Below are 17,081 nucleotides of genomic sequence, written 5' to 3'. Positions count from 1 at the left end.
TTTTTTTAACCAAAAAGATGGGACTTCGGGGCTACTCAAGAAACCTTAGTGTCTCTCAGTGGTGGTTGAGGGGGCCTGGATCTCCTCCCACAGAGCACTGGGGGTACTGGCCCACACCTCTCTGATAATTCCATTCGTGTTATCTGTCATTAAGCCATAAAAAGTCATTCTGTAACGATCTACAAATCATTAACTGAAGCTTATCGGGTTGGGTTTATTTTTTTGGGTCAAATTTTAAACGGTGGAGCTTTGATTATGGAGAGCTTTTCCTTGGATATCCTCACAATGCAAAAAATAAAAAACCCACGGTGGTTCTGCTGCAATGCAGGGCTGGGAGAACAGCAGCAAAAAATGGGCAGATTTGTGTCCCTGTGACAATTGTGAGGCGTGGTGTCACCTGCAGGCTGACTGAGGGGCACTCAGTCACAGAATCATGGAATGGATTGAAAAGGACCACAATGATCATCTGGTCCCAACCCCCTGCTGTGTGCAGGTCACCAACCAGCAGCCCAGGCTGCCCAGAGCCACATCCAGCCTGGCCTTGAATGCCTGCAGGGATGGGGCATCCACAGCCTCCTTGGGCAACCTGTTCCAGTGCCTCACCACCCTCTGGCTGAAAAACTTCCCCCTAATATCCAACCTAAACCTCCCCTGTCTCAGTTTAAAACCATTCCCCCTTGTCCTATCACTATCAACAGCATCCAAAGCTTTGAAATAAAGCTGTGTGTGTGGAGCAATGGGCTCAGCCTGTTCCCCAGTCCCTTTGTGCACCGTTCTCTGCGTTTCTGAAAAGCGTATTTGTGAGATTGCTATCGCTCCAGCAGATCTGCAGGTGTTTGCTTTCAGGGCGTGGGCAGGCTGGCATGGGAAGGCAGCGCTCACCTCTAATGACAAAGTGTGTCACGCAGCAGTGCTGTCCCTGGGATGGACAGACACCTGCCTCCCAACCGGGTTGCTTTCGTAGTGTCATAGAATACTCCAAGTTGGAAGGGACCCATAGGGATCACTGAGTTCAACTCCTGAGCCATTTTGCCCCAAATGCAGTAGAACGTTTCCATAAGTAATGGTGGTATGTGCGTACATGAGTGTGCGTGCGTGAGGCTGCGTTCCAAGGAGCCCGCTCTGTTTTCATCATCCTTACCCCAATCTCTGCCCCTCTGCATGCTGAGAGCTCCTGGGGTGGAAGCTCTGTCTGCCTGCTGTTGCACAGAGCCTTCTCCTGACACCCAGGCCATCTTTGGTATGAACCTCTGCCTTATCACAGGCTGAGGAGATATGGCAACAGGCTCTCCCTAGAGTGGGAGGTTATTTTTTTACTTCTTGGAATCTCCTGGGCTTCCAGTGAAGTGTTTGAACTCTGAAAGGGCAACAGCCTGAACTGTTGTCTTGGGACATCTTGATCTGCAGAGTCGCCTGTAGCCATGCAGTTCTGTGCTTGAGGTCAGTGGGTGCTTTGTGTAAATGTCCATGGGACTGAAACCACTCCTCAGCACCCAGAGCTCTCTGTAGGAAGCTGGGCACAGAGGCACATAGAGGAGTACAGCTATGCAGAGATAGGTGTATGTGCTGTGCCTGTCCAAGCACATCATTCCAACCTGCCTCAATATGAATCTACTTCTGATTGCCCTGGAGAGACAGAGCAGATCCCTAGAGCACAGCATGGCTGACGTACCCCGGGGCTGCTGCAGAAGCTCGAGTTATCAGCCTTCACATTCTTCTCTAGTCCTCCCTGTCCTTTTCCACTGCTCTCTGCCTGCCTGCCTGCCTGCAAGAGCCTCTTTGCTTTTAATTTACAGTGTCATTCCTGTCTGCACAGGAGCTGGAGGCTGGAACGCGCTCTGTGTGCAGGAGCAGAAGCGCAGCCTCTGACTTGCTGAGGCAGGAACATCACAGCCAGTGGGGCCCCCAGCCCCTGCTGCACATTTCCTCTGTGGGTTTGGGCAGATCCTTTGCCTCTCTGCTCCTTTCCCATCTGTAACGGGAGCAATGCCGCTGCAGTGTCATGGCCACCATGACCCCAAAGAGCAGCAAGTGGTGTCCTATTGTGCCCTTTCACCATGGTCCTTTGCCAGGTTAAATCAAGGACTGCACTTTAAAAGCATGAAATGCCCAGATTCTCCCTAGTGGAAGCTGTAGAAATACCACAGACAGAAGCTAGAAATCTAATCTTGCATCTATAAACAGCTTATGTTGCTTTTTATGACCATTCATATCAAGCAGTGGGAATTGGAAGCAGCTGCTGCTCAGGCACTGAGCAAGTGATGGCTGAAACCAGCCACGCTGGAGGAAAATGCTTTAAACTGCCAGTCTGAGCCATGGAGTGAGGGCACTGGAATACGGAACAAAGCAGAGCATTATCTGCTCCCAGGTGCTCTACTGATGGGAGGGCTGAGTTATCTCTTATGAATTATTCACCACTTCTAAGGATGCTAGCATGATTTTTGCAGGTAGGAAGAGAGCTTCCAGCTCGCATTGCACAGCCCTAGATGGCTTCTGGCTGCAGTGTGTGTGCACCAGAGCCAGCCAGGGAGCACGGTCTGTCTGGGCTTTGTAGGATGCTACTCATGCATCAGAGTGGCTGCACCGAAGCCATCCAGGGAGCATGGCCTTGGCTGGGATATAGGATGCTAACCACACAGCAGCAGGGCCAGGCGTGTCCCTCTTTGCTCCATAGTGTTCAGCTTAGACCAGCAAGGAATGCTCTCAGCGCAACATGCTGTAAGGCAGATGGCTACAGATCCAAAGGATTTTAAGATGTGTCCCAAAAACAGGAGTGTGGGTGCTGCTTATCACCTCATGCTCACTTTTCTCCAAACCTTCCCTCCCCCAGCTGCAAGACCCTCAACCCACAGCAAAGTCAGGGAGATGAGCAAAGACCCTCACGCCATCCCTGAGCTCTTCCCTCCTATCTGGAAGCCACCAAACCCACTGTTTTCCCTTTCTTCCCATGCTGTGAGAGCATCTTGCCTCTTCTGGTTGCTGGGGCCTGAGCTCCCCGCCCACTATTTTATGATCAGCCCAAAGCCAAAGCAGAGAAACCACATAAGGGAGGATGAAATGAGGTTTAATGATGCAAATGGCACAGGAAAAACCTGAAAAGAATAATTTAAGGCTTAGAGCCAAGGTGCAGACTTGTCCCATTGTAAACCCACTGGGGCACGTTCATGGAGGCTGACTGTGTGCTTGTGGAAGTCCTCCGGGGGGACCTCTGGGGAAGGGGGGACATGGATGTAGGAATCTCGTGGTTTGTGGGGCTCAGATGGATTCCATCACCTCCAAGAACCTGGGAGAAAAGCATGGGAGGGATTAACGCAGTGAACCATTGCGACAGGAGCACCAGGTGAACCAAAATGTCCATAACTACAACTCCATGCCATTAAAAAACAAACAAACAAACAAACAAACAAACAAACAAACAAACAGTTTCATGCAAGTAGCTTTGTGTAGAATTAAACCTCCCTGGGAGCATCTGCCACCCAACCACCTCTGTGGCTGCACTTATGAATGGGGGCCGGGGAGAAGCAGATTAAAACCGAAATGAAACGAGTGCTGGCCCTTCAGAGCTCAGCCTTCTGCCTCCTTCGATTTTAACCTTCTGATATTTAAAGAGATTTGCAGAGAGAAACAAACAAACAAAAAGATTTTAAAATGTTAAATGTGTGTATTTAGCAGTTTTTTTGTTTTGTTTTGTTTTGTTTTTTAATAATTCTTTCCACCAGTCTGTTACAGATGCAGTGCGCTGCCACAAACACAGCCTTGGGGGCTGCTGCTGCAGGGCTGCCTTTGGGTGTGGATTTGGTGCCTTCTGCCCCTGGCAGCTGCATGCAGGGTTTCCAGCCTTGCAGCAAACAGGGGAGACCCCGAGTGACCCACCTGAAGTTCCTCGGCTCAGCCAGACATGATGTGCTTGACAAAAGCTGGGGAGGAAATGAGAAATGAGCTCTCAGACACGCTGCGGGCTGTGCTGGGGGCACCCAGGGACAAAAGGGACTCACTGCAGCAGAGATGCCAGGACCTAGACGTCTCCTTCTGTTCCCACCTTTCATGTGCAAACCCCCCGTGAGAGACCCCCAACCACTCCTGGAGATAAACCACTGTCCCTGGTTATCTGAGGCCACGGGGGACAGAAACCTTCTTTTCCTCAGTGCTCTCCAATTTTAGGGGTTCCCAGACTTCACGCCAGATTTTCACCTCCTTGGAGCCACAAGCAATCTGTGCCTCCAAATGTTCCCAATTAGCTTCTGCTGTGAAAGATGCTGGCTTTGTTTATTTTCGATAGCTTAAAGCAAAACAGCACCAGGAGTGGGGATAAAACAGTCCCCAAACCTTTGGAAACTGTCCTCAGGACATCGCTGCCGCAAGCACCGTATTCCCACCCTGGGTGACACATCACAGCTCTCTATGGAAGATGGTCCCCACCTTCCTCTTGGGAATCACTTGAGTCCTCACAGAGGACATTTTGCACTCCAGGACCAGAGCGCTGTGTCTGGGATGTACCTTCGTAGTTGATGCAGCCGTTGGCGTCTTCTTGTCCTGCCATGAGCTGCTCCACCTCGCTTTCTGTCATCTTCTCCCCTGGAGGAGGAGGATGGAGAGGTGAGGGGAAGGCTCTCGCCCTGCTGCAACCCTCCTGTCCTTCTTCCAGACAGCCAAAAGCCACCAGAAAGAGGAGAAAGGAGTTGAAGAGGGGGTTAAAAAGGAGTTGTGCACTGCAATGGGCTGGGGGGTGCTGGTGGGAGATCGTGGAGGGAGGACCAAAGTGCAACCATTGGCTGATAGCTCAGGGTGACGTGGATTCTCCAGCTCCCTTGGGTCAGACATGGCTTAACACGAGAAAAGCCACATATTTGGGAGCCATCAATTCATTCTGGTGCGTGGGACCAACCAATTAACTAACTCAGCCAATTAACCCAGGCCATTTGCCCAAAAAGAGCTCACGGAGGGGTGGGTTTCTGTGTTGTGTTCCTTCCCAGGCAGCATACCCAGCGTGACCAGCACGTGGCGCAGCTCTGCTCCCATCACCAGGCCATTGCCTTCCTTGTCAAAGACGCGCAGCCCTTCCACAAAGTCCTCGAAGGTGCCCTGCTCCCTGGTGCGGGTGAAGTGCTGCAGGATGGGGAGGAAGGTCTCAAAGTCCAACATCTTCGTGTTCATGTCTGAAGGTGGAGGAGGACATGGGGTCAGAGATAGGTCAGCCCCCAAGGACCTCCTTAGACTTTTTGGGTCTCGTTTCCGTCTGAGCGTGGGGAGAGAAGGCTCACAAGGTGATGGGACTGTTGGTACATTGATAAGATGGGAAGATCCGTGCAAAGAGCACCTAAGTCCTCTGTCACCAAACTGTCCCTGCACTGGGATTGGATGATGCTGGTTTGCACCACTCAGGATCCCATCTGCTGGTATCCCTGCCAGCATCCCCGCTGGGACAGCCTATCCCTCGGATCAGTCGTGCTACAGGTGTGGATGGGAAGGAATTTCACAGGAATGAAGCCTCTCTGCATCACTCCTTTCCCAGTTCCTTCATCTCACCAGGCTCAGGGAACACGATCCTTCAGTGGCTCTCAGAGTTTACCTGTCCCACCCCATCCCCAGAGCCCCAGCATGCTGTCACCTTCTGGTTTGGGCTTGCCCAGCACCTTCAGGACCTCAGCGTTGGTGGGGTTGTGACCCAGGGCCCTCAGGACGTCCCCGCACTGCGCGTAGGAGATCTGCATGGCTCCCGTGGGCGTCCGGTCAAACAGGCTGAAGGCTTCCTTGAACTCTGCGGGGAGGAAGAGCTCAGCTGTCCCTGCCTGCGGCCGCCCCATTCCCACCCCACCAGGAGCAGGGTGGGAGGAGAGGGAGGGACGCAGATGTGGTGGGTGCCCTCTGCATACATCGCTGTGCACCCAGCCCTGGCACTGAGCCCTGAAGCTCACAGACTCCTTTAAGAAGTCGCTTGACTCCTCCAGCTGGTTTTGCCACCCCCAAGGAGCTGGATGGATGAATCCCGCTGGGCTTCTTGCACCACCTTGAGCACCAGCCCTGGCTGCAGGCTGCTGTACCCATTGCAGAACATCCCCTTCTCTCTTCCCCTCCTTGGCTCCTACAGACCACTCAACCCTCCCTCCACACCCCAGTGACGCCTGCAGTGCCCCATGTGCACCACCAGACCCAGCCAGGTGGGCACTGTGTGATATTGCTGGTGTGTAGGGTCACCATATCCACATCCCTGCTTGGAAGGATGCAGGCGATTCATTTCCAAGCTCAAGTTATCACCTTTAGAGCGTTACCTTTTACCTAGAGGAAGGAAGCCTAGATTAGCATTGTTTTCCTGCCTTACATGATGCTTTTCAGCTTCCTAATTTACTGCTGGATTTCAACTTGAATACAGACACTGACTATGCATTGGCTATATGTTAACTGTATGCTGACTACGTGAACAGCCACATGCCTGCACTGCTCAGAGCCTCATCTCTGGTTCCTCGTTGCTGTTGAGGTACAAAACGTGAAGAACTCAGTTCTTCAAGATCCCCCCATTCCTTCTGTTCCTGGGTGAAGCCACGAGCTCCAAACTTGGTGCCCGGTGCCCATTTCCCCAGCAGCCCCACGTGAGCAGGCAGGCGTTGCTTTTCCTGCAGCGGATGCTCTGCACGCTCCTGGATTTCATCCTGCTGCCTCCGAGCGGCCAAGTGGGCCAGGTGTGTGATCAGCCCTTCCAGCCGGTCCGTGTGGACGCTCAGAACTGAGAGCTTAATGGCCATGGCGTTAATGAGTTCCAGGTTCTGGTCCATCTCCTTGGCGATGCTCAGCAACAGCTCACTGATAGCAGAGCAGCTGCTGGGTGGGATGGGGCGGTCATTGTCTTCGTGTGGTGATGGAGGCACGATGGGCTGGTGGATATTTTGTTCGGTTGGCTGGGAATTCCTGTCTGGGGCTTTGGGTTTTCTATTTGGCATCTTTGTATCTCCAGCTGAGCGTCACCATTCCCCTGAATCTGTCCCCACAGTATGGATCTCTGTGTCCCTGTGCTCTCATTGACCTCACAATGCTTCTATCGCTACAGGTGACACCCAGGGGGGGCTGCCACTACCTGCAGGTCCCTGGACACTCCCTGATGACTTACTGAGGGGGAACCCTCGGCACAGAGCAAAGAGCAGCACCCCTGCACCCTGCTGCCTCAATCCCAGCCAAATCCCCACACTGCTCCCCGTCACCTCTGCCTCCTCTCCTGCCTCCCCCTCCCACCGGTGCTCTTTCCCACCTCCTGCTGCAGAAAAATCCCCCATCGAATGCCATCTGTGGGGGAAGGCGATGCCCGCGCTTACCTTCGATCTGCTCCGCAGCGAACTCGATCTGTCAGGGGAAGAGAACAGAGCATGGGGACGGTGCTGGGAGAGTGAAAGGCTGTGCCCAGCCCTTGAGCATCCCCTGCAAGCTCTGCAGCCTGCTCTGGGCGGTGGCTGTGGCCATGCCGTGCCCAGGGATGTTCCCACCCTCCCCACAAAGCCGCAGTCCTCATGGAGAGCCCAGCGAGGATGCTCAGCCTGTGGGTCTGTGTTGGAATCCCTTTTCCAGGGATTAAACAGCCTCTGTGCCGAGCCCGCTATTAACAACCTGCAGCTGGGGCTTCAAAATGGAACCGTATCCTGGGGAATCGCAGCAAAAAAAGCAAAAATGTGAGGACTTGCACAAAAGATGCTGCCAGACGGAGGAGGCGATGCAGGGGGGAAACGCCTTACGATGGAGGCGGCGGGCAGCAGAAATGTTTTCTATCGCTGCCGTGGGCTCCCGGAGCTGCGGGGCGTTGGAATCAGCACAGCATCCTCAGCTCAGCACCGCGCAGCATCACCGGCGGGGCGATGCTCCCCTCCCAGCCCTGGCACTCACACTGCCCGCCTGCCGCCGCGCGTCGCCCATTGACAGAGCCATGCCGCCACCCCGTGCTCACCTTCACGCTTTTGGGGTCGAAGGTGAATTCCTTGGGTGCCTCTGGGGCTGCGGCTGCTTTGGCCGCGTCCTTCTTGGGGTCGGATTTCTTGAGCGGCATGGCGCTGGGATGAGACCTGCCCGGCGGAGCGATGCGAGGCGGGGGCTGCTGCCTCCGTTATAAACCCAGCCCTGTCCTCACCCCGCAGGGGCAGGCCGGCTGCTGGAGCAGCTGCTACTTACTATAAAAGGAAGAAAACTCAAACGAGAGGGGCCCCAACTCGACAATTGCCCATTGTCATCGGCTCCCGCGCTGGGGGAAGCTGCTCGGGCTGCCCTGGATGCTCTGAGTTCACCCGTGAGCTTTGGGATCGTGAGAGCTTCCCCAGGTGGTGGACACCCCCGGCACCTGCATTGTGTGGGGCCTCCACTGAACCCTAAACTCGGTGCCTGCAAGGAAACAGCTGCATGGGAGCGGCTCTGGAGGAGCTGGTGGTGCAAGCATTCAAACCTCAAATTCTTTAGTGGGATTCATTCCCCCTGCGTGTCCCCATCGGGTGCTGACCGTGCTACCTGGAGGGGGGAGGTTTCCAAAAGCAGCTTAGCTTTATTTTTCATGGTAGGGAGATAAATAAAGTCTCTCGTGCAGCAAGGGATCGTTCTGACAGCTGGGAAACTCCTGCAAAAGGGCCAAAAGGATCCACTGGGGCTCAGCAGCTCAGAAAAATGGCGCAAAGATCAAACTGTGACATCCTGACCCATCGCTTAAAGTATGGCATCAGAACACGGGTGGAGGAAACAGCAGTTCTGAGAGTTGTGGTAACAGAAATAAAGGGGGGAAAACCGTTTGCAGGGGTTGGGAGCATCTCCTGGGGTGCTGCATGGCCTCATTGCTCCATCCAGAGCATGCAGGCATTGACTGCTGGGTGGAACAGGTCCTGCTCAGGCTGAGCCGTGACACTTGTAGATCTGGGTTGTGTGCATGAGGGTACAGAATGCAGCTGCAGATGTGTGTGCCCTCACCGGGCTGAGCAGGACCTGGGCAGCTCCTCTGCTTTGCTCTGCTCCTCTGATCCCTGCCCAAAATGAAAGGTGCACGTGGTCAGGGAGATGGGCTGCAAATGCTGACCTCTGCTTCCCACTAAGAAGAAAACTACCCCAGAAATTAAACTTTGAGCTTTCCCATCCAGAGCCCCCACAGCCTCTTATAGCAGGGCGCTGCTCGATGCCAGCTGTGCCACCAGCGGGGTCAGGGGGGTCCTTCAGAAGGAGGGAAATTTGCTGCGTGCCATCACCTGCTGATTGCCAGCACGGATGTGGGGGCTGCACGATGGGGCTGGTGGGTGTCACTTACTGTGATTGCCTCTCTGATCTCTGTGTAATCCAGTAAGCAATTTAGCAGAAAACAACATGTTTTGCTCACTGCAAACTCCAGGTCTGGGTCAGCTTTCACGTGCAGTGGGAATCCAGTCGCCCCGTGCCTCCCCTCCATCACCATCAGCCCATGCACAGCACAGAGCTCCAGTGACCTCCCTCACCTGCAGCCCTGCTCAGCAGGAGCTCCTTGGCCACAGACCAGCCCCCCAAACACCACTCCTGTTGTCACACACTTATCCCATTTCCTGTCCTAAAAGCCCCACAACCTCCATGAGCCAAAGAACCGTACCACTACCCTCAGAGCACACTTAGGATGGGGGTCTAAATAGGGCCAGGGTGAGGGGCAGCTGCCAGCTCTGCTCTGTTCCCTCTTGGTTTACAGCTGCATCCCATTGCAGTTTTCCTCTCTGGTTCAGTCAGAGTGAGCAACAGCAGCTCTTGGGATCTGCTTTGCTCTCTCAGCTATCAGACAGACTTTTGCTATCTACAGGAACCCAGCAAAGCCCGACCTCCTCCATGCAGCCCCTGGTCAGGACCAGAGCTCTGCCTGGAAAACGCAGCAGCAGGGAGGCCCCCAGCTCTGCCCTGTGCAGGGCTTTGCCATTTACAGAGACACCCAGCCATGGTTTGGGGTCCTGCAGTTCCCAGGGTTTTGCACAGAGGTTTTGAATTTTGGCCCCATCCCGAGGTCACTCTGCTCGGGGGCGAGGATCATAGAATCATAGAATGGCCTGGGTTGCAAAGGACCGCAATGCTCATCTGGTTTCAACCCCCTGCTATGTGCAGGGTCACCAACCAACAGACCAGGCTGCCCAGAGCCACATCCAGCCTGGTTTTGTCACCCGTTTTGCCATTTGGTGGACACAAATTGCTCAAGCCAATGGGGTGGTGGGAGTGCGCTGGGTGTGGGCATGATCCCCAAATGGGACAGCCCCAGGGCTTCCCCATAGGGTGATAAGGGACTGCAGTGATGGGGATGGTGTCGGACCAATGCTGGTGTGTGCCCAGACGGTGTGCAGCTGTGCATGAGATGCTACAGGAAGCCCTGGAGGGAGTGGGGCTGATCCCTGATCCCAAGAGAAGGAAAAGGGTTAAAGCAGTGCACAGAGATGCTCACGTGTCGCACCCTCTGCCTCCCCACCTCCAGCTGCACTCCCATTCCCTCGGCTCCTCAGAACCAGTCTGGGGCTTGGGGTTGTGGGGAAATGTGTGACAGCTGAAAAATGAGCTGCTGGGCAGCGAGAGACGATCTGAAAGGAGGAATCTGCCTCGAACGAAGAGGATTTTAGCACCTAGGGCTGAGCCAACAGACCTCTGCCATCCCCATCCCACTGGGAACTGTTTGCACACTCTCCAGGAGCAGCTTAAAGCCAGCGGGACACCAGCACTGGAGCAGGCGAAGCTGTGGAACAAATCCCCAGCATGGCAGCCCTGTGCAAGCCTCCATCCCCATAGAACTGCCCCACTGACACCTCGCCTCCATGGGGACGGGGTTTGGGAAGGCGCTCCCTGAGGATGCTGCACCTCATCCCACACCTCAGCTCACCCCATAGCCTGCAGCACTGGGCTGGTGGGGACACGGCTCCCATCCCTCGCTGGCTCCGTCCCATGGGGTCCGTGGGCAGGGGAGGCATCGTGGCTGCTCTGCTCTGCTGCTGCCTGCTGGGCTCTGCTCGGGCTCTGGTAAGTCTGCATTGGCTCCTTCGTTCTCTTTGCTCTGTTGGCTTTGATTATGCATTACTAATTGCAGCCCGTGATGGTCGGGGATCTCATGGCTCCGTGCTCCCACTGATGGCTTTTCAGCAGTGGGGGGGACACTGATGGGACAACGCAGCCCCACACCTTTGTGCTCTGCAAACCCCACATCTTTGTTCCTTCCATTGCCAGTGCTGCTGCTTTGCCCATCCTGGGCACCATCCTGCCCACCCCAAATTTCATCCTATGTTGCTCTGCTCTTCCTGCAGTGCTTGGTGTTTCCAAACAGGACTCTGTGATCCTGTGACTCCCAGGGAGAGTGCAGTGCTGTGGGGCTGCAGCCTTCATTTCCATCCCGGCTGCTCTGGTGGTAGAGCAGATCTGAGCCACCCTCAGACAGCAGCGGCCCCACTGTGCTGGGCTCCTCACCCCTATTTCTGTGGGCAGGTGGACCCTGATGACGTTCTCACTAAGGAAGAGCAGATTTATCTCCTGGTGGAAGCCAGAGAAAAATGTCAGAGAGACATCAGAGCTCAGCTGGAGAAGGTCAAAGGTAGCACCTGGTCCTGCACACGGGTGGGCCTGGGGGACCGGGCTGTGTCCCCTCTGATATCAGCAGGACATGTGGGGGACACGCAGTTCTTAGGGACAGCAGGGTCCTGGTGTGGGTTTGTGAGGCTCCTTTGTGTGTAATTAGCTGCTAATCAAACTCTCACCCTGATGGGCCATTGCTGGCTACATCAGATTGCTCCATGCACACTGCAAATGAGAGTACAGGGATGGGATGGGATGGGATGGGGATGGGGATGGGGATGGGGATGGGATGCAGTGTGATGGATGGGGATGGGATGGGGTTGGAATGCATGCCATGGATGAGGATGGGAGGTGGACAGGATTGGAAGCATGGGATGGGATGGGATGGGATGGGATGGGATGGGATGGGATGGGATGGATGCTGTGTCACTGGGACATGCAGTGTCTTTGCCCCCTCATCAGACACCAACTGCCTCCCGGAATGGGATGGAATCATTTGCTGGCCCAAAGGCTCTCCAAGCCAGGAGGTGGCCGTGCCCTGCCCTGATTACATCTATGACTTCAACCATAAAGGTGAGCACTTGCAGCTGAGCAGCACCTCAGGAATCACCTCAGGGACACTGCTGGGTTTGCTGCGGGTCCTGCAGCTCTCAGAGTCCCCTTCTGTCCCCAGGCCGTGCCTACAGGTACTGCAGTGCCTACGGGACCTGGGAAGTGACCCTCAGCCTCAACAAGACCTGGGCCAACTACACCGAATGCGCTGTGCTCTTCTCCTCCGAGAGCCGGAGCCGTGAGAAGGTGACTGGAAGGTGCTGGGAAAGGGGCTGGGATGGGAGCAGGACTCAGATGTCCCCCTTTGTCCCCCCAGCACTCCCAGTTCTCCCTGTGCTCTCAGCCCAGAGCAGAAGGGACACAGGCTGTGGGAGGTCTGGAGCAGAGCCCTTCTCTTCCAGGAGGTGTTTGACCGCCTGCACTTGATGTACACCACTGGCTACTCCATCTCCTTGGCCTCCCTCATCGTAGCCGTCTGCATCCTCTCCTACTTCAAGTAAGGAGGAGCTGAGCTCCTGTCCCCATGGGAGGAAACCTCCCCATTGCCCTGTGTGCAGCAGCCCCTGGGGAAACTGGAACCTCTCCAGGCCGTTCCCAAAGCCCCCAGGCACCGCATCTCATTGGCTCCCCATGACCAACACACCCCATTTTTGAAGGTGTTGAAGACCCAGTCTCACCCAGATCTGCCTCCTGGGGGGCTGACGCTTTGGAGTTGATGTCCAGCCCCCTATCATCACCTGGCAGCCCCCATGGAATGAGCTGTGGGGCAGCTGGGGTTGTGCTCATGTCACACCCTTCTCCATAGGCGCCTGCACTGCACTCGCAACTACATCCACATGCATCTCTTCACCTCCTTCATCTGCCGGGCAGCGAGCATCTTCCTGAAGGACGCCGTGCTCTACTCGGGTGTGCTGGGCAGCGAGGCGAAGCTGAGGGAGGAGGACCTGGGGGCAGAGCTGAGCCCCTCACCAGGCCAACGCAGCCACCTGGTAGTGCACAGAGACAGGACTGGGGAAAAGGGGGATTTAGGAACTTGGAAGTGTGGGGATATGGACTGTGTTACTTGGGGTGATGCCGCTGGGAGGGATGGGACAAAAGGCCAACCATAGCACAGCTGTGTTCTCCCTGTGCTTTTGCTGGACAAACCCAGAAGAGATGTAGCTCTGGGGGAGGACTGATGTGGGCACCTCTCTGACCCACGTCACAGGTTGGCTGCAAGGTGGTGGTGACGCTCTTCCTCTACTTCCTGGCCACCAACCACTACTGGATCCTGGTGGAAGGTCTCTACCTGCACAGCCTGATCTTCATGGCCTTCCTCTCCAACAAGAACTACCTGTGGGTCCTCATCATCATTGGCTGGGGTGAGTTTGGACCCCAACCCAACGCTGCTGAGCCCAGCAAGGAGCTGAGGCACCAGCCAAGCAGCACCGATGAGGGCAGTGGAATGTAAACCGTGAATCGGTTTGGGCTGCAAACACCAATCTCAGCCGTGTTCCTCTTGTGTTCCATCCCTCCAGGTCTCCCTGCTGTGTTTGTGTCCATCTGGGCCAGCGTCAGGGCCTCCCTGGCAGACACGCAGTGCGTAGATCCATCTCCTCCAGCAGTTCTTTGGGGAGGGGAAGGCAGGTTGCAGATGCTAGCAAGAAATCTGCGGGCATCAGAACTTCAGAAAAGATTTCCAAAAAGAACAAGAGGAGTCAACAAACACATAAGGCTTGGTCATAAAACTGCCAGTAGTTGAGACCCGTAATATCTTTGTCTTGCTCATGGAAGGAAGCCAGGTGCAGGCTGACATCATACACTGATAACTGGTGCCAAAATGATTTACCCAAATCCCCAAACTCCTCCCAGCCAGGTGCTCTGGGACAGCAAAGAGGGGAAGGTGGGAGGACAGGAGATGGGGACGGTGATGGGGGGACAGGCAGCCATCGGCTGCCATCAGGATTTCAGGTATTTCTTTGGTGTGTCCTCCCCATTCTCTTCAGGTGCTGGGACCTCAGTGCAGGGAACATGAAGTGGATTTACCAGGTCCCCATCTTGGCTGCTGTTGTGGTAGGAAATTAACAATCCGTTCTGGGGAAGAGGGGACTGAGCACCCCAGGGCTGTTTGCTGCCATTTACAGGGCTAGGTCCCTGCAGGCAACAAACCCAACGTGGGTGGGTGGCTGTTGGCAGGTGAACTTCTTCCTCTTCCTCAACATCGTGCGGGTGCTGGCCTCCAAACTCTGGGAGACGAACACGGGGAAGCTGGACCCCCGGCAGCAGTACAGGCAAGTGCAGGCCTGGCTCATTCTCTGCCCATTTCATGGGGATGGATCCCCGTAGGGCTGTGAATGAAGAGCAGAGCTGTGGGGATGGCCGTGGGAGGTGGCTGGCAGATCTCAGCTCACCGCCTGATTTCTCTTCCCAGAAAGCTGCTGAAGTCCACACTGGTGCTGATGCCGCTTTTTGGAGTGCATTACGTGGTGTTCATGGCCATGCCCTACACCGAAGTCTCGGGGGTCCTGTGGCAGATCCAGATGCATTACGAGATGCTCTTTAACTCCTCTCAGGTATGATGCTCCAAGCACAGCGATGCTCATCCAGGAATCCAAGCTCAGGACTCAAAACTCCTCCATCTTTTTTTGGCAGGGTTTCTTTGTGGCTTTTATCTACTGCTTTTGCAATGGGGAGGTAAGCGAAGGGCAGCATCTTTCCCTGCACTCCCTGGATAACCAAAGGGAAAACTCAGATTTGAGAAGGGAAGGGAAGACTGCTTTGCTGGCTCTGAGCACCAGCAGCTCTGATCTCTTCCGCAGGTGCAGGCAGAGATTAAAAAAGCCCATTTTCGGAGAAGCCTGGCGCTGGACTTCAAGCAGAAGGCGCGTGCCAGCAGCGCAGCAGGGAGCTGCTGTTACGGTGGGCTGATGTCCCACGGCACCACCAGCTTCAGTGTGAGCCTGACAGGGCGAGGGCCGGGGGGCACACAGCCCCGGGGGCTGCTTCCCCCTGCCCGTGGCAGCCTGCCAGGTTACACCCCCAGCTCCTGTGCTGCAGAGCTTTTGTCTCATCTGACGCAGGAGATGAGCCAGAAAACCTGCGGGGAAAACACCTTGGGCTTAAAAGACCTGGATGAGAGTCACCCCAGTCTGAACAAAGAGCTGGAGACGATGCTATGAAGTTAACACTGCATCTCCCAGCTGCACTGGTCTTTGTGTTTTGGGCAACTTTCTGCTTGCATGGAGAGTTGGGGCAGGAAATAGTAACTGAATCAACTCATCGCCCTTTTCCTCAGAGCCAACGTGCCAAGGAACCACGTGCTCCTGCTCCTTCTTGTACCTACCTGGCCTAAAATTGAGCAGCAGTTCAAAACTTCATTTCCTTCCACGTGCAGGTGATGGTGTAAGTGATGTCTGCATGCAAAGCCTTGAATCATCACAGGAAACAGTCCTCCAGGCTCAATGCCTTGTTGTGATGGTTTAGAAAGTGACTTCAGCTCCAGTGCATACAAAATTGAGCCAGTGAGATTGTACCCTTTAAGTCTGACTCCCCTGTTCAGCTGTACCCAATTCCTGCTGTACGGTGCGAGAGGGGCAGAGCAGCTCACCTCACCCTCACCTACATCCTTGTACAGCCCATGGATGTGTGCAGTGATCGGTTACAGGACAGCTTGAGGGTGTGAAGAGCTGGAAGCCCAGCCAGCATCACAGCCCCCCAGCTCTGCCCTCCCTGCTCGTTCCTGGGGCACAGCCAGCCCAGCACTGCTGCCCCCCTGCGAGGCAATGCTCACTGCTGGGTAAAGACACTGCTGAGAATCCTGCGATGCCCTGCCCAGACAGATGGGTGGGAGAGAGAATTACAGCACTGCTGGGAGCGGGGATACACTTGTTCTAATGAGACAGTAATTTCATAATAAAGATAGCAACAGAGAGCATGTGAATAATTGTGTGTGCATTCATAGACCTTTCCAGTGAAAAGCTAAGATGTAAACAGAGTCACAAGGATTAGAAATCACTGGGGGGACCACCAGCCAGGGGATGTGAGGGCACAGAGGGGCACCGGGTCTTGAAGATGGCACATCTTCATCACCTCCCACTCTTTTTGCTCCACTGTGGAGCACGAGAGGCAGGGGGTGCCTGAGCCAGGAGCAGGATTATACTTTACAGACAAACCTGAGCTTCTTGTAGTTGATTTGTGCTGATTTGTGCTCCTGACTCTTCAGAAGAAAGCACAGCCTGCCACTGCAAGGAGAGAAACTCTTTTTCAGGGTAGTTGGCATGCAGCTCACACTGCTACCTTGTTCTGGGGAAGAGGAATCAGCCCTGTAATCCATCTAACACAGACCTGTGAACTGACATTTATAGCTCTCTGCCACCGATCAATATTTACTCGTCCAAGTCTCCGGGGCTCCTGGTAGCTGAGAGAGGGGTGAGGAATTTCAGTAATCCTATCAAAACAGCAGAGGGATGCATTTAAAAGAAGGGGAGAAAGCACATGCTACAGCCAGGCCAGTTCCCAGAGGCAGCAACATGAAACCAAGGGGGGAAGGAGCAGATGGCAGCTTCAGATTATAGAGCCATTTTCTGGTTTTAGAACTCAAATCTTTAACTGTGATAAACACTGAGTGCGATAAGGAAAGGGGAACCAACAAAGGCTCCTGAACACCTGCCTCAGGAGATCATCCTCACCTTAATGCTGACCACTAAATAAACTCTTCAGTCTTGCGGAGTTCAAACCAGTGCAAAAAGTGATGGGATAATTCAAGTGGAAGCTGTTCTAGAAACTGCATCAGAGCTGTTTATGAGGGGGCCTGAAGAGTCAAACTTGGACTGAACTGAGGACATTTGCAATGCCAGGCACATCACGAGTGTTGCCGAGTTCTCTTTCCAGCCCCGGGACAACTCTGAAAGGTCGGGATAAGCCATGTGTCCTGCACTTCTCCACTTGTAAAATGGAATAACCCAAACCCCACAAGGCTTTGGAGCTTAAATATGGTTTTCAAATCTGTTTGAGGTAAAAGATGGCGAGAAAAAACGTGG

General features: G+C 54.5%; 2 protein-coding genes across 3 annotated transcripts; one reads left to right on the top strand and one right to left on the bottom strand.

Annotated features, from left to right (window-relative positions):
* Positions 1-3,043: 3,043 nt before the first annotated feature.
* MYL4 (myosin light chain 4) lies at positions 3,044-8,092 on the bottom strand. 2 transcript variants are annotated; one of them, XM_003213039.4, is made up of 7 exons: positions 7,928-8,092; positions 7,305-7,332; positions 5,609-5,758; positions 4,983-5,156; positions 4,498-4,575; positions 3,874-3,917; positions 3,044-3,283 (listed from the first exon to the last, which is right to left on the bottom strand). In XM_003213039.4, the coding sequence occupies exons 1-6, from the start codon at positions 8,024-8,026 to the stop codon at positions 3,889-3,891; spliced, it is 558 nt and encodes a 185-aa protein (XP_003213087.1). In that variant the 5' UTR covers positions 8,027-8,092; the 3' UTR covers positions 3,044-3,283; positions 3,874-3,888. The 2 variants fall into 2 exon arrangements, with proteins under 2 accessions (XP_003213087.1, XP_019478931.1); XM_019623386.2 differs by lacking the exons at positions 7,305-7,332; positions 7,928-8,092 and adding an exon at positions 6,431-7,006.
* A 2,058-nt stretch (positions 8,093-10,150) lies between these two features.
* Positions 10,151-16,243, top strand: LOC100543646 (parathyroid hormone/parathyroid hormone-related peptide receptor-like). Its single transcript, XM_010724475.3, has 13 exons — positions 10,151-10,965; positions 11,425-11,530; positions 11,974-12,084; positions 12,185-12,309; positions 12,465-12,559; positions 12,869-13,052; positions 13,271-13,424; positions 13,581-13,641; positions 14,049-14,115; positions 14,239-14,337; positions 14,478-14,615; positions 14,695-14,736; positions 14,862-16,243. Exons 1-13 carry the CDS (start codon positions 10,798-10,800, stop codon positions 15,219-15,221), a joined length of 1,710 nt encoding a protein of 569 aa, XP_010722777.1. The 5' UTR covers positions 10,151-10,797; the 3' UTR covers positions 15,222-16,243.
* The last annotated feature ends 838 nt before the right edge of the window (positions 16,244-17,081 follow it).

This window comes from Meleagris gallopavo, chromosome 29, assembly GCF_000146605.3.
Source record: "Meleagris gallopavo isolate NT-WF06-2002-E0010 breed Aviagen turkey brand Nicholas breeding stock chromosome 29, Turkey_5.1, whole genome shotgun sequence".
NCBI lineage: Eukaryota > Metazoa > Chordata > Aves > Galliformes > Phasianidae > Meleagris > Meleagris gallopavo.
Note: the sequence above shows the minus strand (reverse complement) of the source record. Positions and strands in the feature narration are given on the sequence as shown.